The 20,085-nt window shown below is 42.6% G+C and overlaps 3 protein-coding genes across 3 annotated transcripts; 1 reads left to right on the forward strand and 2 right to left on the reverse strand.

The window, feature by feature from the left end:
- Positions 1–4,001: 4,001 nt before the first annotated feature.
- On the reverse strand, positions 4,002–5,523 carry gngt2b (guanine nucleotide binding protein (G protein), gamma transducing activity polypeptide 2b). The gene is made up of 3 exons (XM_066666694.1): positions 5,441–5,523; positions 4,434–4,522; positions 4,002–4,192 (listed from the first exon to the last, which is right to left on the reverse strand). The coding sequence occupies exons 2-3, from the start codon at positions 4,515–4,517 to the stop codon at positions 4,067–4,069; spliced, it is 210 nt and encodes a 69-aa protein (XP_066522791.1). The 5' UTR covers positions 4,518–4,522; positions 5,441–5,523; the 3' UTR covers positions 4,002–4,066.
- Positions 5,524–8,607: 3,084 nt separating this feature from the next.
- Positions 8,608–15,077, forward strand: tmem101 (transmembrane protein 101). Its single transcript, XM_066662690.1, has 4 exons — positions 8,608–8,780; positions 10,684–10,864; positions 11,960–12,106; positions 12,936–15,077. Exons 1-4 carry the CDS (start codon positions 8,650–8,652, stop codon positions 13,242–13,244), a joined length of 768 nt encoding a protein of 255 aa, XP_066518787.1. The 5' UTR covers positions 8,608–8,649; the 3' UTR covers positions 13,245–15,077.
- Positions 15,078–15,912: 835 nt separating this feature from the next.
- LOC136691116 (leucine-rich repeat-containing protein 4) lies at positions 15,913–18,223 on the reverse strand. Its single transcript, XM_066663433.1, has 2 exons — positions 17,948–18,223; positions 15,913–16,695 (listed from the first exon to the last, which is right to left on the reverse strand). The coding sequence occupies exons 1-2, from the start codon at positions 18,221–18,223 to the stop codon at positions 15,913–15,915; spliced, it is 1,059 nt and encodes a 352-aa protein (XP_066519530.1).
- Positions 18,224–20,085: the final 1,862 nt, after the last annotated feature.

Raw genomic sequence — 20,085 nt, forward strand, 5'->3', positions numbered from 1 at the left:
ATGTTTAAAAAGACAAAGGATTTCATGGGGTGTTGTAATTTTCACATGACTGTATCCCCACAGTTCAGGTTTCCACATTCTGTCAGATCACATGCTATGTTCACAGGGCCATTACAAAAAAAATTCCACAGTAAAATTTCTTCATCTTCAGAATATCAATAGTCTCTTTTTTTGGTATCTGAATTTCTTCTGTCGAATTTGAGCAACTTTGAAATGTATTGTTTGGATTTTTTTGAGCTTGATTGTTGTTTTATCTGAATTTATTAACCTTGAATAATAACAGTGAAAACGTGTCTATTCAAGAGCAATTATATTCAGATGCATAATTTCAGTGCAAAAAAAATTCAGATGCATAATTTCAGTGCAGGGCGGCACGGTGGTGAAGCAGGTAGTGTCGCAGTCACACAGCTCCAGGGACCTGGAGGTTGTGGGTTTGATTCCCGCTCCGGGTGATTGTCTGTGAGGAGTTTGGTGTGTTCTCCCTGTGTCCACGTGGGTTTCCTCCGGGTGACTGTCTGTAAGGAGTTGGTGTGTTCTCCCCGTGTCCGCGTGGGTTTCCTCCGGGTGCTCCGGTTTCCTCCCACAGTCCAAAAACACACGTTGGTAGGTGGATTGGCGACTCAAAAGTGTCCGTGTGTGTGAGTGTGTGTATTGCCCTATGAAGGACTGTCGCCCCCTCCAGGGTGTATTCCTACGTTGAGCCCAGTGATACCAGATAGGCTCTGGACCCACCGTGACCCTGAAATGGATAAGCGGTTACTTATAAAGGATGGATGGATGGATGAAAAATTCAGTGCTACAAATTCAAAGGTGGTAATATTTCAAAGTCTGATGAGACAGATTTGCTTCCATACTTATCCAGTTCAGGGTCGTGGTGGGTCCAAAGCCTACCCGGAATCATTGGGTGCAAGGCAGGAACATGGCCTGGAGAGGGCACTAGTCGTTAATCCACCTACCAACGTGTGTTTTTGGAGCGTGGGAGGAAATCCATGCAGATACAGGGAGAACACACCACACTCCTCAAAGACAGTCAGTCAGCTGGAGCGGGACTCAAACCCACAACCTCCTAGTACCTGGACAGAGACACTACCTGCTGTGCCACTGTGCTGCCCTAAAAAATCTACTTAGCGTTCCTTTAAAGCTTGTAATTTTCCTCTATACTTTATCTTTAAAGTGTTGAGTGTTGATAACCAGGTGTCAGTGTGGACACTGGCTGCAGGAAAGGCTGATGAAGCTCATGCTGTTTATCTTACTCTAATTACGTTATCTCCAAGCTGGCCCTGTAAAACAGATAATCCTCTTTCCAGCACTCTTTACCGGGCTGTAAACGATCCAGGACTGTTCTTTATCAGAACTGTGTCAAATCTTTTAGACTTTACACACACCATATCATCTGGAGGAATATTATACAAGAGCTGGAGTGTTGTTAAAGCTCTGGAGCAGACAAAGACTGGGAACTTGGTCTAAAGTCTGCAGAATGAACCTGAATTACATCAGAGAGAGCACAGGGTCATCACAGTTAGAAATCCTCATCAGTCACACTTATAAAAACATTCAGGTGTTTACAGTATAGACTGTGTATAATGTCAATTTTGGCACAAAAACTTTGCATCTCCCAAATGGATCTATATTTTAAAAAGGAACATATGTATTTTTCTGCTTAGTTTTCATGTAGTTTAATATAAACACATTTATCATTTTTAATCACTGTCCAAAATTGGAGGCAGCTGCGGCCTTAACTTAGCAGCTTAGGAACAGAAGGTCACCATTTTAATGTGCTGGGCCAACAGAAAATATGAGGGCGGGAAAAAGAAGAAACACTTTCTCCTCCATCAACATCCATGGTTAAAATGCCCTTGAACCAGACACCTAATTCCCAGCTGCTCCCCAGGTGCTAGTTGGCTGCTCCAGGAGGGCTCCTAGTGTGTTAACAAATATTGCGCACATGTGTGTGTGTATGTCTATGTGTGTAGTTAAAGCTTGTGTGTAAAGCCTCCAAGTGTTACCAACAAAGTATAATCTGTCTCTTTGGTATCCGTTACAGCATAAACCTTATTGTTTATTGCATGATAATCAAGAGGCTGAATCTGTAGCACACATCATGAACGGTTGTCCAGCTCTTAAAGGACTTTATATTCTTAGACATGACTGAATTGTACATTTATTAAGTAAGGAGTTTGTATCTATGTGTCGTTCAAAAACGGTAATTCATGTGAATGAAAGGGTTAAGGTAGAGTGGTTTTTATCTTTGAACCAGGAGAGGTCACAGGTCGTTTTTAGTAACTGTCCGAATTCTCCCGACATTGTTCTAGTTAATGAAGGGAGGAGGAGTGTGATGATTGTGGAAGTTGGATGTTCTTACGATGGATATATGGAGTTGTGTTACACCACTAAAGTTTTAAAATATCAGCCACTGATGGAGATTCGTAACAAGAGTGGCTATTCCTGTAAAGTAGTTGCCTTGGTGTTCGGAAGTTTAGGGCACGTTCACAGGCTGTGTGTGCGTGGCCTACGGATTGTAGGCCTGGGAAAGAAGAAGGCCAAGCACATAGTGAAGTATTGTTCTGTTTCTGCAGTTATAGGGAGCCTGTTTATATGGAGAAGACGCTGTCATCTGTCTCCATGAGAAATGCATACTGTGAATTTAATTATGAACTGTGCAATGACTCTGAACCATTATTTGGGATTTATATGATATTGTATTTTATATGTTAAATCCAAATAAAGTATTATAAATGTGTGTGTGTGTGTGTGTGTGTGTGTGTGTGTGCGTGTGTGTGTGTGTGTAAAACTCCCAAAAATGGGTTAGACGTGGAGTAAGATTTATTTATACTGCAATGTTAATAAAAGCATGTGTTTGATTTTTATATAAAGCAACCAAGAAATATTTATATGTAATGTAAACAAAGCACTTGCATGCTCTCAGAAATCCCATAGGTGTGCTAGCATAATCCTTTCCTGTCCTTTTTTCTCATTTAGGCTTGAATTTTGAAGTCTTGCCCAAACTGAAGACCTTATAATCTCAGTTCACCACTATTCTAACCATTGACTCAGTGGCTAAACGGCTGTAAACTGGAATACAGGATGGAAGAAAACCAGTGAGAGGGAAAATGAGCTAATAGGATGAAGAGTTTAGAGCTTAGTCCTGAGTTGAGGTTTGTGGAATGAGTTTAAAGTGATGGATGCGCAGGAAATAAGAAAACATGAACAGCTTATTACCATTATAGTTAGCATTACATTGTTTTGTGCAGGCAACATATACATGTTACTCTTTTAGAATTTGGTTAGAAGTGTGTCAGCTACTTCTGACACACTAATTTATCTCAGTCACCCGAGTATAGCATTAGCTATTTGCTGCAATAACTAGAGTAAGCTAAAAAAAGGCTATATTAGCCTTAGCCTAGCCTTAGCAACGTAGTCCTCAGTCAAAGTTATGTAGGTATATAACACTCTTATGCTTTATGATTAAGTGTATATGTAGACATGGGGTTTTAGCTTCTTCGTAAACTTTGTAAAGTTAGTAGTTTTGAGATTTGTTTGTTAGATAGCAACTTCATTTAAAATCCACTAGCAGTGTTAGCGCTACAGCTACCAGGAAAGAAGTGAGGCTTTTTTTGGACAGGTATGCTACCTAGAGGCATTTATTTTTTACAAAGTCACCAGGAAAAAAATATGTCACAGGGGACTTCAAATCTTATGGATGTCCCTCTCTTTCTCTAATATTTATATCGTGTATTTTCAATGGCTGTATATTAACATACATCCAAAGTACCCTCTAAACATTGATGGTTCATCCTGACTGCGGTTTGGAAAAAACATACATTTGAACATTCAAACTTAAAAGAATAAGCTCCATGAAGAACCGTGTTTGGGGTCTCTAAAATAAGAAACACATTGATTACAGGTTCTGTACAAAATAATGTAGATATGAAGAACCCAGGAAAAGGCCAAGCAAGTGGTTATAAAGGTTTTTATCTGGAAACAACTGCCCACAGAAACTCAGTACCCCATCCGATCCATCCAGGAGCTATTCTTTATAAGAGTGTGGCCTGATGAAGTGCCGTCGCTATGTTATGATGCAGCCTCCCTTCTCTTTGAAGGGGTTCTTATCTTCTGGAACTCCTTTAACCAGAGGATCTTCTGCGCCATGGGTCTCTGCATATGAGATAATCTCAGGAGCAGTGGTAGATATCTGAAAAAAAAAAAATAAAATTAATAAATAAACCAGTTGCTAAAGTGTTGTTCGCCATGTCTGTGGTGTTCCTGGTGGTTGCTAATGTGTTGCTTATCCCTTGCTACAGTATTCTTGGTATATTTATGTCTTACCCCTTTCCTATGGTTTCCATGCTGGTTGGTAAATTGATGGCTATCTAGAGATTTCATAGTCGTCGTCAGTTGTGTAAATGGCTGTGGATACAGAGTGAGATACTCACCACAGTTCTGGATATAGTGACCTCCTTCTTTAACTGATCCAGCTCCATCTTCAGGATGTCTTTATCTGACATGTCCCGAGCCATCTCGACTGTCAACAGAAAAGTGTATAGAGTTAATACTTCTCTTTCTGCTTTATCAGTGGTTCTCTGTAATGGAAACCTTTTTTTTTTTGGTGATATTTAAGGCTCATTCTAATATCTGCTACTTTATTCGCATATAGTTGGGCTTTTTTTTTTTTTGGCCTTCGGCACATGATAAACATTTCTCATTTGCAACCCAGGATGAAAGGTAGGTTACTGCCTGCTCTAGTCTGTCTCCATCTGCTGATTTCCTTCTGGATTTATTTGAAGCTTGATGATTTTGTTATAACATGTAGTCTTTAATTTCAAAGGAAATAACAAAATCAACAGTTAACATGAGTTGTCAATTCGAGTAGATCTTTGATAAATAACCAGCCAGAAATAAATTATCCCAAATAAGTATAAAGAAGGACTGGCACAAACTGGTGAAGGACTGGCGCCCCCTCCAGGGTGTGTTCCCGCCTTGCGCCTAATGAGTCCGGGTAGGCTCTGGACCCACCGCCACACTGAACTGGTTAAGGGTTACAGACAATGACTGAATGAATGAAAATAAGTTTAAAATTGTGTTTACTTTTTCAATAGAATGAAAAGGGCTGTACTTGGAACTCTAGCTGTTTTGCATGATTTGCATAAAGAATTTACATTTCAGTTAGTACCTGGCACTTCTTGCCTACTTTAGTCCACCTTTCCATCCATTCATTCAGGTTCATTAAACCATCAATCCATCCATCTATCATTTCATCCACAGAGAAGTGTAGAGTATCTTAACCTCATCCTCAAGTAAAAGTATGTTGGATCCTTTCTGGATCATTCTGGGCTAAAGCTCCAGAGTCTGTGGTGTGACCCAATCACAAAGCAGCACCTCCTCCTTTCATCACTCTACCCATTCCACCATCCATTCATCCATCTATTCCTGTATCTCTTACCTGTTCAATGAAGGGACACCCGGCACTCAGAGAAATGTTCTGATGTCTCCTAGGAGAACATCAGCAGTTCCTCTGGTCTCTCTCTCTCTGCCTCCTTCTCTCTCTTCCCAAGCAGACTGAGCTCCTCTCCCTCGTTCCTCTCCTCTTTGTCTCACATCAGGCTTTTAGGGCTGATCCTGGAGGGGATTGGGCTCTGATGTCATCAGTCCCATTGATCCCATTAGGGCAATCAGAGGAAGCAAGATGGCCCTGAGGGGCGACCTCTAAAGCCCATTTGGATGAAGGGACTGGAAACACAGAGGAGAAGGGCAATTTATGAAGGTCAGACTGTGGTGACCAAACGTATCTCATGGATGAAGCTTTTGCCCAGAAGATGAATCAAAATCCAATCATTCATTGAGGACCGTTGTTCTTGAACTGCTGGATTGTGCACTGACACCTGAAAGAACCCCAGACCACCCTCAGTCATAGGAGACTAGGCGTTTGGTGCTCAGATTATACCTAAGAATGAGTGCATTTCTTTATTTTTTTTAAATTTCACAACCTTCCTACTCATTCTAAATTATGGAATGCATTGCCCGGTATCCTCTGACATTATCACCACTGTCCAGTGAGTTTAAGTGGTGAGTTTGAGGGTCTGGCTGAGCTGGATAATCTATTTGTGGCTCGGGGTTCACCCATAAGCCGGTTTCTCTGGATTTAGGTTAGGCTTATTTATGCAGGATTAGTGACGAAGACATGGCATCCCTGATTTATGATGAGATCGACCACCTTGCACAAACAAACCAGACCAGAAACATATAGATGTCATGTTCAAACAGACTTGAACATGTTTATGTTGTTTCATACGCATTTAGTATCCATTTGATGATCTTTTACAGTTTATTATTATTATTATTATTGTTGTTGTTGTTGTTGTTATTTTTTATTCACATCTATTATGAAACCAGTACACAGTTATGAGACAGAAACTTAAGTGTAGACCCAGTTGTGACTCTTCAGAATTTAATGTGTTAATATTCCAGATGATTAGCTTTAGTTGATGCTGTGTATAATTTAAAGGGAAAGTCCACCAAATCTTTTAACATTTGCCAATAATTCCATGTGTGAGATGTAATCCCAGTGAGGTGAAGTGGTTGATTGTAGTGAAACATGTGCACCCTAATTTCTTTCCAAGGGTGATAAGTGGAACCAGACGTCTGATGATGATGACGATGATAATTCTCATCCTCATTTGTATTAAGACGAATTTCATAAATATATTTTGTCAAAACCCCTTCATAATCATCATGATACAACATACTTAGACATCGGCCAGGAATGATATACATAAAGTTTACTGAAGCTTATAGATTAAGACGTCTGGTTCCATTCACAACCACTGTGAACAACCCTGACTCTGTTATTTTCTCTCAAATGAAGCATTTATCATCACACCAAACCAAAACCATTCTACATCACTGTGTTTGTATCGTAACACTTTAAATATTCTGATGTCTGTTGAGGATGGGTATGATTCCCCTTTAAAGGAACACTAGGTAAAGTTGATATGGTGCACGTTGTACATTTATTAACATCTGTTCTCATCAGTGGGTTCCAGAAAATGGGACAGTCTCCCAGGAATGAGGTCGACTGAGGCTGTGCAGACTGAACACTTCCAAGCCCATGACAAACTTTAAATCACAGGTAATCGAGTTAATGAAAAGCAGTGCTGAAAGGCAGAGAGGATTATGAGTTAGAGGTCTGTCATCAGTAACGAACAGTTTGCCAGAGTCAGGCTCGCTGTCCTTTCACTATTAACAGGATCTAGTCCATCACACGATGCTTAACCTTGAGAATGATCAGAACAATTACAATAAATGAGTAGAATGAATAAGACCAGCCAAATTACACCCGGACATACCCAGACAGGACTTGCAGAGCTACATGCCTGTGCTCTAAGTGAGGTGAGCACTCTCTCAGTGGCACACTCTCCTGGTTCGCTGCGATGTAATTTGGTACAGAGGTAGAAATAGGACTTGTTTTTAGCTTCTCACACTTGCATTGCAGCTTTTATAAAGGAGAAGGAGACAGTTCACTGCTTGATAATATATTGGAAGAGCTATGTCAACATGAATGCATTCATTGATTTTCTGTAACCTCTTCATACTGATTAGGGCCACAGTGTGTTTGGAGCCTATGTAGAATCACTGGGCACAAAGCAGGATTTCATGCTGGACAGGGCAGCAAACAATCACCCAGTTACTCACACACTCATTTAGCTCACTTAAATAGTGTGACCAGATATGAGATGGTGAAAAAGAGGACACGTTTCGGGGGGTGGTGGTGGGGTGATGAGCTCTCACCCCTCGCTGTCGTATGCTTAGCTGAACCTATGTGTGCTTTCAGGTCCTTTAAACCTTTATTTGCTACACATGGGAAAACATGGGAATTTTATTTTTAATTCATCTGAGAATTTGCATTTCGGCATAGCTGCTCCAGATGAGGGTATCCACATGAGCTTTGTCTGACGTAAACAAGGACTACTGATGTGCAGACTGACCAATTAAATGTTTAAAAAAAGAGGACATGTCCGGGTAAAAGAGGACGTCTGGTCACCCTACCTAGTGTTGCTTTAAGTTAGGGTGACCAGACGTCCTCTTTTACCCGGACATGTCCTCTTTTTCAGACTTAAAAAAATGTCCGGGCGGAATTTCACAAACGTCTGGGTTTTGTTTTTCTAGGGCTCACATAGAATTTCGAGAAGTGTTTCGTTCACAAATGAGTCCAGCCCTCCACTACTCCGTTTGGTTCGCTTGAGTGAGAAGGGGGAGTGGTGAAGTAGCCTAAAATCTTCGGATTGGACGGTCTGACTGTAGAGCTACTATTGTTGGTCGATAACCTTCTCTGTAAACATTTAATTGGTCAGTCTGCACGTCAGTAGTCCTTGTTTATGTCAGGCAAAGCTCATGTACCTACCCTCATCTCGAGCAGGTATGCCGAAACGTAAATGTAAGTTCTCGGATGAATTAAAAAAGAAATTCCCATGTTTTGTGCAGCAAATAAAGGTGTAAAGGACCTAAAAGCACACACAAATTCAGCTAAGCATACAACGACAGCGAGGGGCTTAGGGCTTCATTAGGGACAGGGTTTCAGTGAGAGTGTAGAATCGATTCCCACGAGTCATTTAATAGAGTCGGTTCAAATGAAGGATTCTTTCCCGAGTGAAGATGGCGGCCCGGAGCCGTAGAGACGCTCTGCGGTTCCTCTGTCAGTTCGGGGTGTTTATTATCACTCGCTTCAGCTTCTTCAACTGTTTCTGTATGTTAATGCTCTTCGCAGAGAGGGCCGACATCAAGAGGTGAGAAATAAACACCATACACTGCGGGGCCGGTTACTTAAACTATACTCGTCATTATATCAAGCTCAAGTTTTTTTGGAAGTTTTTAATTCCACCTTAAATGGTGCAGAAATTACAGACTGGTGCCTCAAGTTTCTCACTTATTCTAACTTTTAGTTCCACCTTAAATAGTGCAAGAGATACAGTTTAATGTCTTCGGGGTTATTTTTCATATAACTTATATAGTGCAGCAGTTACATTCTGCTCTTCTGCTCCACCTTAAATGGTGCAGCAGTTACGTTGTGCTGCCCTTTTCCACGTTAAATGGTGCAGCTGTGACATTCTGCTAACCTTAAATGATGCACCTGTTCAGTTCTGCTTTCATGTTCCACATTAATTTGTGCAGCAGATACATTCTACTGTCCCGTTCCACCTTAAATAGTGCCGCAGTTATTACATTCTGCTAACCGGTTCCTCCTTAAATGGTGCAGCAGTTATTACTGCAATGTCTGCTACTACCATTTAAGGTGGAGCAGGAGATTCGAATAAGAACTGAAACATGGATCCTAGAATGCGACTACTGCACAGTTTGAAGTGGAACGGGCAATTACAAAAAGGAGGGAAATAAAAACTGCACAACTTCTTCACTTCACAGAATAAAAGTTGGATTATCAAGTGTCCACAAACCTTTAGTCACTGGGTCACTTATGTTTCATTCTGTAGACAGTGGGGCACTAGTTAGGGAAGGAGTAGTCGATTTGAGCCAAAGAATGGTGCCTCTGGCAACTAATGAATGGCCTGAGACCTGTGTGTAAAACATCTGGGAGTTTGTAATCTACACTCAGCTTTTTTTAAGGGCTCTAATTGAGGTATGTATGTCAAGAACTGATCCCAGATCATCTTCTATTTCGAGAGGTTGTATAAATAGCCCCTGATTGCAGTTAACCCACTGTGTGCTGCAGCTGTCTGGATCCAGAAGGGTGTGTTCTCCATTTCTTGCGTCTTTAATTATTTCTCCTTGCAGTTTCGGAGACAGAAACTTTAAGCCACCAGCTTCTTTTCTTGTTGGGTTTTGTTAGATGACACAGAAAAGGGTGGGCCGTCTGTCTTTAATACCTTTGTGAGTGCTCACATACAGCACAGATACATGACCTGATCTGCATTTTGTAGTTGTTTAAACTTTTAAATTAAATATTGACCTGCGAAGGTACATATTGTGTGTTCATCATGTTTTCTCCTCTTGTTCTGAGGATGATTTTCCTGTCAAAGTTGCCTCTGGGGCTTAGATTATGAAGATTAGAGCAGGACGATACGGCCTAAATTTATATCACAATATATTTCTTCATTTTGGTAGATACAATGTAATCTGATTTTGATATGAACAAAAAAAAAAGACACAGAAAAACTGGACGCAACACAACCTCATCTTCAAACAATAAACTCTTGGCTTTGTCAGTATTAATATTTTTAAACTAATTTTAAAATTGAGGGCAGTGAACTAATGACTGTCATTCAGTGACACATGCTGGAAATGTGTACTGAAATATTGAAAATGTGTATAAAAATCATACAATGGTTATTGAAACATTTATATTGATATTGAATTAAAAATTAGTGTCCAGCCCTGTTTTGTGTCACCATTTGTAAAGTGTGCTCTGGAAATAAAATCGAATTGCAGAAAGCTGTACAAAGTAGTTTGATCTTATATTACTTTGTGCTGTGGTGAATTTATTGATAATCGATAATTGATAAACAGTGGGAAACACAAATCTGATGGCAGAAAGATTCATGTAGACCCAGGGTGTTCTCTGTATCAGATTACTAATGGGCGTATAAACTCACAATATTAGATTCAACCTCTTTGATAAAAAGGGAGAGTAATCAGTCTTTCTGTTGATGCTCATGGATTCTCTGTTCATTTCAGAAAGCCAGACATCGAGGTGCCGTACCTATATTTTGATTTGGGAGCTGCGGTGATTTTTGCCAGTTTTATGTCTTTTGGAGTGAAGAGGAGATGGTTTGCTCTCGTCGCAGCGATACAGCTGGCCTTGAGCACATACTTCTCCTACGCTGGAGGACACGTCCATTACGGAGAATGGTTAAAGGTCAGTACGATGAAGGAGGTTATGTATAAAGTGTCAGATAGTGTAAATGCCCTGTCACTTTGGAGGTTCTAATGAAAAGGAGCTTGGGATGCCATTCATTCATTTATTCATTCATTGTCTGTAAGCGCTTATAATTGGGTGCAAGGCAGGAACACACCCTGGAAGGGGCACCAGTCCTTCACAGGGCGACACACATTCACTCGTACACACTCACCTACGGACATTTTGAGTCGCCAATCGAGGAGCTACCAACATGTGTTGTTGGAGCGTGGGAGGAAACCGGAGCACCCAGAGGAAACCCACGCAGACACAAAGAGAACACACCACACTTCTCACAGACAGTCACCTGGAGGAAACCCACGCGGACACAAAGAGAACACATCACACTCCTCACAGGCAGTCACCGGGAGCTGTGACTGAGACACTACCTACTGCTCCACTGCGCCGCCTGCTGGGGATGTCAGTTTGTTATTGTGAAATAAATATACAGATGTCAAAGGTGCTGTGGACTAGAGTTTACATAAAGTTAATATTTTTATTTTATTTATTTTGCTCCTGGTTTTCTCCTTGTGTAATTCACTTTTATAGCATTGTAATTAAATCAGTGTGGAGGGGGCTGGTTTCCTACCCTCCTCCAAAAGTTACATAGTGCATGTTCTGTAGTGCTGAGCCTGGAGTAGCAACAACTGAGGCTCTGAGTAGCTTACTGCTCAGTTTAAAACACAATTCAGTTTTATAACTCTGATGTATAGTCTTTACTCTTTATTATGTTGTAACTGTGCTGTGGTGCTAGATCTCAGTAAAGGTTATAAATGAATGCTTTTTGAATAATTTTTAGTCCTGTATATTTCTATACTTCTTAATGATTTTTGTTTTTATCTGTTTTTCCCCCACATCTGTTGTCTCTCTACTTTCTTGTTTGAATGACCTCAGTGTTTGAAAGGTGCTCTATAAATAAACCTGCCTTGCCTGTGTTTTACCCGAGTTCCTGAAGCGAACTGCCCTGCAGTGCTCCCGTCCGTAATGAGTGGAAGGTCATATTCGTCAGAGCTCAGCACTGAATTCTTACCATCTCGCACTTCCCTGTCTCCTCAGGTCAGGATGTACTCCAGAGCCATGGCGGTTATCGGAGGGTTTCTGGTGCTGGCCAGCGGAGCAGGGGAGGTTTATAGACAGAAACCTCGCACACGATCGCTACAGTCCACTGGACAGGTCTTCCTGGGGATCTACTTAATCTGTTTGGTAAGGCCTCCATTGGGATATAAAGAGCTCCATTCAAATATATCTGGACTATAAACTTTACAGAGGGCAGCAGAGGTTGTGTATTATGAAAATGATCCCAGACACTATATAAAGAATAAACAAAGCCTTTATTAACACACAGCATGTTTAATTTTAAAACTGCTGAAGCCAGTGAATCAGATGTATGCTGCTCAGCCATAAAATTAAAATGACCCTCTGGTTTCTATTTCACTGTCCATTCTCTCAGCACCACTGACCACACAGGAGCAGTGTGTAGTTCTACAATTACAGACTGTTTTCTTTGGTCAATAACTGCACTGAACAAACCCTGTGTCCACATTGTAGATGTAAAGTCAGAGACAGTAGTTCATCTGTCGCTGCACAGTGTGTGTCGGTCCTCCTCTAGTCCTTCATCAGTGACACAGGACGCTGACGGCTGGATGTTTTTGGTCGGTGGACTATTCTCAGTCCAGCAGTGACACTGAGGGGTTTAAAAACTCCAGCAGCACTGCTGTGTCTGATCCACTCGCACCAGCACAACACACACTAACACACCACCACCACATCAGTGTCACTGCAGCGCTGAGAATGATCCACCACCACATCACACCTGCTCTGTGGGGGTCCTGAGCTTTTGAAGAATAGGATGAAGATTTGTAAAAACCTGCAATCTGCATACAGAATAAAAGTGGTTTGAAATGACCAATAAAGAAAACAGATCACAGTGAGTTTATATGTTTTTTTTTTCCACTAGTGAAGCAGGCGTAAGTAGCTCATCACTGGTGGAACATGGATAGATCCCACATAATTTTTCTCCGGCTTTCTCCAGGTTTATTCTCTCCAGAACAGTCAGGAGGACCGCCTGGCATTCCTGGACCACATCCCTGGGGGAGAGGTCACTGTCCAGCTGCTAATACTGGTTTTTGGGATCCTCGCTCTGTCTTTTCTCTCTGGCTGCTACGTGCAGTTATCCTCTCAGATTCTGTCTGTCCTCCTCCCGCTGGTCATCCTCTTCATCGACGGAAACATTGGATACTGGCACCGTACACGGAGAGTTGAGTTCTGGAACCAAATGAAACTGATCGGGCACAATGTGGGCATTTTTGGGGCTGTGCTCATCCTGGCCACAGACGGCTGAGGACTCAGAGAGAGGACTTTTATTTTGTATCTTGGTAGAGAATGCAAAGTTTTGGCGATAGTGCTTATTAAAGGAACGGTTCACTGAAAAATGTAATGTAATGTAGTCAGTCAGCGGGGATTTTTCTGACAAAAAAATATCCTTTTTTTAATTGAATACATTTTTTTCTATTGCCAGCATCAGGGGGCACACGGGGTAAACACGTGTTTCTGCCAAGACCTGGGAGACCAGCCTGCTGCTTTTTTTACAGACTACAGGAGGAGAAAGCAAACTGTCCAGATCTGTCACATCACATATATATACAGTCCTAGCAATGATTAACAGTTTCATTTAGAAAAGTATAGTCTAAAACATAGAGGAAAGTCTCTTGTGCCTGCTTTATTTTAAAAACAGAGCTTTAAACAATGGTGTTTTAGGCTCAAGAAGTCAAAGGGCTCTATTGGTAAAGGGGATGTGTAACTTGGCTGCTCCACAGTGGAACACAGTTCTGCTTCTTAAGAAAACGTCTGTGACCTGCTTTGGTCCAAACCCCACGAGCTCCACAGCAGTGTTCTCCCCCTGTGTAAACAGCCCTGTTCAGAACGCCCGTTTTCAGCACCTGTTCCTTTAAATGATAATGAGCCGTTCGCTGTTCACCCCGACCCCGAGCGCACAGCAGTGAGGAGCAAGGAGCAGAAGCTCTGGTTTTTAGTTGTTTTTGCTTGGTTCTGTTTCTTCTCCGTTTTTACTCAGTGCTCTTATTTCTCCGCACTCGTGTCTGTTTTGCTGCGTTTAACCTCATCTTTGTGCTCTCACATAAACAACTCAGACGAGTGGGCGGGGCCATTCTAAAGTCACTTGACTTCTATTCATGTCGGAAGCGAAGCAGAATCAGAGCGGCTTGTTTTATCCCATGTTTTCTGGCTCAGACAGCAGGAAACTGACTGGGGTCTTGTTTTACAGTGTGTGGGTTGGTGGACTCCAGATCCCAATGATAATGTGAACATGCATCGAACAAGGGGTTTCTTCTAGGGCTGGCCCAGTATATTTGTTCGTTGGTATTCAGTTTTTAATTTTGATGTTTGGAGACATTGATATAAATGTACTGGAAATTAAATAAATTAAATTTTCCATGAACCGTTCCTTTAAGAACGATAAGAATTGCTGCCTGCAACTCAGGGGTTGGCTATAAAATAATATTTTCCACATACTGAGGGGCACAGTACAGAATTGCCTTGAAGAAGAAGATACAATCTCACCTCACTCCAGTTTTGTTAGTTTTTATGTTTGTTTTTCTTTGTTTGTGTCCAAAACAGATCCAGGAACAGCCATACCCATATAAGGAATTCTGGGCATAAGCCTGTTTTTTCTATGGGGAAAAGAATTAAAGGTTTTGTACATTTTCCTTTTGAACATCAGTGGTTTTAAAACTAATGGCTTTGGAGCATTTTCATTTACCACGGTAATGTCCAATGATCTTTCCCATAGAAGGAAACAGCTTATATGGGCATGATGCAGAATACTGGCATGATTTGCAAGGTCTATGGTCATGGTTCACATGACGCCATGTTTGCTGTTATACTTATTGTTTACATTCTGTTTACGCTTTTTTTTTTAATTTAAAACAGGAGAGTTTTACTGTGTCTAAACTGTGGCTGTTTGAATTGGGGTCTTGGCAGCATGGAGCTGTTTTAATGCTCTGTATTCGGGGCAAAAAAAAGGGAAGCTATTGCAGGACATCACTGCTTCTTTCTTAGATCTTAGCACTACGTTTTGTTTTTTTTTCTCATTCCTGACAACTGACCACAACTATCACTGTATCATCTATTAAACAGTTGTTTTTGTATTTAACACGTTGTGTTAATTTATATGTATTATATGTTTAGTTCAGCTGCCCCCCCCCCATGGTCCAGACTCACACATGTGCAAAGGTGAGTGAGTGATTGGGTGAATGTGACTTATTTAACCATGTGCTTTAATCTCAGTCCAGCGTCTCCTCGGAGGAGCTCCTCTTTGGGCTGACTGCATTAAATAAAAGAGTGGTTTCTGGGTTCAGGTCGGGTCGCTGGGTTTACAGTTGCAGGATGTAAACAAATCTTATCTGTGTGTGACCTCATGTACTCCAGCTGCCACTCCGCTTACGACTCACTGAGAAACTGGGTCTCGCTCTATTTTTCAGACCAAGAATCTTTGAAGGACCTGAAGAGGGGGTTGTGCCCAAAACAGGGTTTGAGTTAGCTACAGAATCCAGTTGTAAGAAATTATTTCAACTGAACATGTTTAACTTGAGACTACATTTATCTGGCTAACCTCTTCCAGAAGCTACATATAGCAGTTTCTGCAGTGCAGTCCATAGTGGCTACAACAGAGGCTCTTTTCTCCCTATTAAAATCTAGGGAGGAAGAAACAAATCAAAGACAAGCCCAATCCAGACGGAAATAAAATCCCAGAGGACCCCAGGGCCTGTGGTCATTAAATCCTGTCCCCACGTTGTCATTGAACTCCAGTGCCATCAAGGGCTTATTGAGCAGTGTTCCCAAACATCGAAAGTGATTTTCTTAGGAAAGCTTTCAGAAAAGCAGCCCCAGGAGTACCAAGTTCCTGAACAAATCCAGTGCATTCCTGATCTGGTTCCATGTTTCACTCCACTCCATTTTCCGTTTCACTTCACTCCTAGGCCATTGCTGTGTCATTTGCTGTGTACTATCTCAGGCTCGTTCCCCTGCTTCCCCAAGTTGAGCTTTTTCTTCCTGCGATTGCGTTCTGCCATCGCTATTGCGGCCACCACTGTCACCATGACTGTGGCGGTGATGACTAGCACAGTGGCAGTCTCTGCGACACACAGCTGGCTGTCCATAAGCACCAGAGATGCCCCGGCGAGAGGAGGAGGTCCGTGGCACGTGATGTTCCAGTAGTCGTCAATGTGGAGGCGCCGGACATGGAGGATTTTGCTGAAAACTCTGTGTAACTCACAGTCGCAGATCCACGGGTTCTCTGACAGCTGCAGATGAATGCTGGGCGTCTTTAAGTTCAGGAAAGTCTTGAACTTGAGGTTCTCCAGCTGGTTGGCCTCCAGACCCAGAAGAATGAGGCTCTGCAGAGGCGTGAATGCCTCTGCCTCTATGCTGGAGATGTTGTTGTGGCCCAGGAGAAGGACGCTGAGCCTCTGCTGCATGGTCAGCAAACCGCTCGGAAACACGGGCATCTGGTTCCAGCCCAGGTTCAGCTGCTTCAGGCTGGTGAGACCATGGAAAGCTCCACGTTGGATGACTCGGATGTGGTTGTGACTCAGGTCCAGCTTCTCCAGACTCTCCAGGTGAGCAAAAGAGCGTCTCTCCAGGCACTCAAGGGAATTGTGGTCCAGACGCAAGTCCCTGAGGGCCGCCAAGCCATAAGAGAAGTCAGATGCCAGGGTGTGGAGCTCATTGTTACTCAGGTCCAGCCTCTCTAGGAAAGAGAGAGCTGCAAGAGCCTAGAGAAGAGGAGAGAAAATACATAAGTAATTGTTTCTGTCTGAAATAAACCTCAAACTCTATGACTAAACTTTCTTCTGAAATGTAATGCGCAAATAGGAATAGTTAATTTATGAATGTGTAATGAATATTTAGATATTTTGACCGCACCTGGCCATTTCAGGGGGCGAAGGAAACCACCCAACAGTCAATATTGGAAGTGCTTTTGTTCGGACTGCATTTGACTTTAAAACATAAATGAAAAGTAGTCGTAGGATTTTAAGAGGTTTAGTATCTTTGGGTATGAAAGGAGAAACGTGCACAGCAGTACAATGTAATCTGACCCATGCATTTAACTCACTCATGGTAGTGAACACACACTACGGTTCAAACGATATTTTTGGTATTTAAACAGGTTCTTTAGTCTCCAGTCTATTAAAATCCCCACTGAAGTGGCTTAGAGCTGAGGATACACTAGAGTACACAACCCAGGGAGCCTTTTACACACAGAGACACAAATAAAACAAATATGCAGCAGGTATAAATAGATAAGTAAAGGTAAACAGGTGTTAAACATTCGCAACGTAATTCATAGGACAGAATTGTATAAGCGCAAGCTCTGTGCAGCAGTTGCAATTGTCTCCTGAGCATTAGGAATGAACTTAAAGCAAGCAGTTCTTCAGTAGCCAGTATCATAGTTAAAAGGGGTCGGCTCTGTCCCATAGAGACACACGCCTGCATACAGTTTGACACAGCCAGTCTATTGCTATATTTAAAGGGTTATAATATATTAATATTAATATATAATTAAATGAATATATTTAAATTAAGTTTTATTACTCAGCAACTGCATGGACAACAATGTAAACAGACGAGTGACTGTTAGGTAACGGTAAATAAATAAAGTGCAGCTCATGCCAATTTGTGGCATTTAAAGTCACAATGTGTAGTATTTTTATGTTATAATTAGAGCTTCAAAATCATTAGGTATGTTCCACTGTGTGGTAATAAAGAGAATAGAACCTCTCGTGATGCTACCCAGGGCTTAGCACTGCAGAAACTACATTATGTAAGTTTTGGAGGAGGGTAGAAAACAACGCCTTCATTCCCTCACCCCATTTATTTCAGTATAGTGCTGTAAAAATGACTATAGGGGGAGTCCCTGGAGCAAGGGGGAAAAAAAGACAAATCTTACCTAGTGTTCCTTTAATGGTTTAAACATGACATGTGACACCAAACTTTTGACCAGTGTGTTCTCTGAGCAGAGCTCACCTGAGGCTGCAGCACCTGCAGACTGCTGTTCTGGATCAGGAGGATGCGCAGGGCCCAGATCCCAGTGAAGGTGGCGCTCCGGAGCTCGGACAGCTTATTGTCACTGAGGTCCAGGAGCCAGGATCCATGAGGAATTCCGTGAGGGATGTGGGTGAATCCTCTCCCTCGACAGTCCACCAGCTCAGAGTTGCCGTGACAAAGGCAGTGATGAGGACACAGCTTAGAGCTCGCCATTGCAGACACGACCGAGCACAAGAGACACAGGAGTCTCAGCATGTTGAGTCCTCCACATCAGCCAGACCCTAACGCCCTCAGACTACCTGCTGTTCATCCTCCAGATCTCCAAGCTCATGGCTCTCGAGGGGATGCTGGAAGAGACACAGGAGACACGACCGTGATGCTCTTTTCCGAGCCGATAAACATCTGGCAACCCGAGCCCGAGCAGACGCTCCCAGGGACGGGATTTGTCTCAGTGTTACATAAAATAGGAGAAATTATATAAACAGCTTAATCCCTTAATCCGAGGACCATTTTGCACAATAAGTCTCGGTGGGGTCGGTCATTATACGCCACACACTGTACACGGACGCGCAGATGTGACCACAGCTAGCCAGAGGTTTAATTATAATGGTAATGAGCGCAGTTCATTAGCACTGTGTTTGATCATGTGTCAGGGACAACTATAACAGTACAATCAGCCAATTCAGAAACAGAGAGGGAATCTGTTCAACTCTGGACAAGGATTTTTGTTCCAAGGCGGCGTCACCAGTCTTTTTTTTTTCTGACCTGGAATACGGTTTTGAATCTCTTGCATAAAACATTTGAAGTGAATTTTGGCCCAAATATCCCCATGAATCTTATGTAAGGTGAAAAATCTCTACAGGAAATTTTACAGCCAAGGATCACAGTAAAGTCGTGTTGGGTCCAAAGATTATCCAGAATTATTTTTGCCGCCTGGATTGGGCGCTAGCCAATCACAGGGCATCTCTTTCTCTCACACCTGTGGTCAGTTTCACACACTCACCCAGTGTCTCGCACAAACCTGTGGACAGTTTCACAAACTCACCCTGTCTCTCTCACACACCTGTGGACAGTTTCACACTCACACACACCCCTGGACATTTTCACACTCACCTTGTCTCTCGTACACCCCTGGACAGTTTCACACACTCACCCTGTCTCTCACACACCCCATCTCTCTCACCCACCCCTGGACAGTTTCACACACTCACACACCTGTGGACAGTTTCACACACTCACTTTGTCTCTCTCGTACACCCCTGGACAGTTTCACACACTCACCTTGTCTCTCTTGCACACCCGTGGAAAGTTTCACACACACACCCGTGAACAGTTTCTCACACCAACACAGTCCTTCAGACATTTACTCAGTCATTCAGACGTGCAATTTCACACACTCACCATCATTCATTCGTTCACGCGCATACACAGTCCACCTACCAACGTGTGTTTGAACTGTGGGAGTAAGCCGGGTCACCCGGAGTAAACCCGCATGGACATAGAGAGAACACACCACACTCCTCACAGACACTGACCCGAGGAAAGGACCCCGAGACTTACCGTGGGCTCCATCTTCCATCCTCCAGACTTCAGAGTAAAGCGGCTGTAACCCACAGTGAATCATCCTCCGAGAACAAGAACCCCCCCAGAAGTGCATTAGATAAATATAACACACACTTCATTTCTTGTCTTCTGATGTCTCAGGGACACTGTGTCCTCAGGACATTTCTGACCAAGGCTACGTCCCGACACCGTTCCACTGACACCTCGTCACCCGAGAGGTTCCCCCAGTTTCACCCGCCCCCTCGACATTGACCGTGAAAATCTCCTAAAAGCCACGGGGCTGTAAGGTTCACCATGAGGGAAAACAAAGGGCCTTCAGCAGCACCACATCAATAAAACAACACTGATCCGATTCGCTGTAAATAAACTCACACCTGACAATGGAGAGATCATGACACAGCTTACACCCGTCACCAGGCTTTGATTTACACCACAGTGTATCTCCAGACGCGGAAATATCCAAGATCGGTGTCAGCGGTGATGCCATAGCCCAGATCGCTTTCAGCAGCAAGAGGTCAGGCTTCCTGACTTATTAATGAAGCATTAAATCATTA

The sequence above is a fragment of the Hoplias malabaricus genome, chromosome 3, assembly GCF_029633855.1.
Source record: "Hoplias malabaricus isolate fHopMal1 chromosome 3, fHopMal1.hap1, whole genome shotgun sequence".
NCBI lineage: Eukaryota > Metazoa > Chordata > Actinopteri > Characiformes > Erythrinidae > Hoplias > Hoplias malabaricus.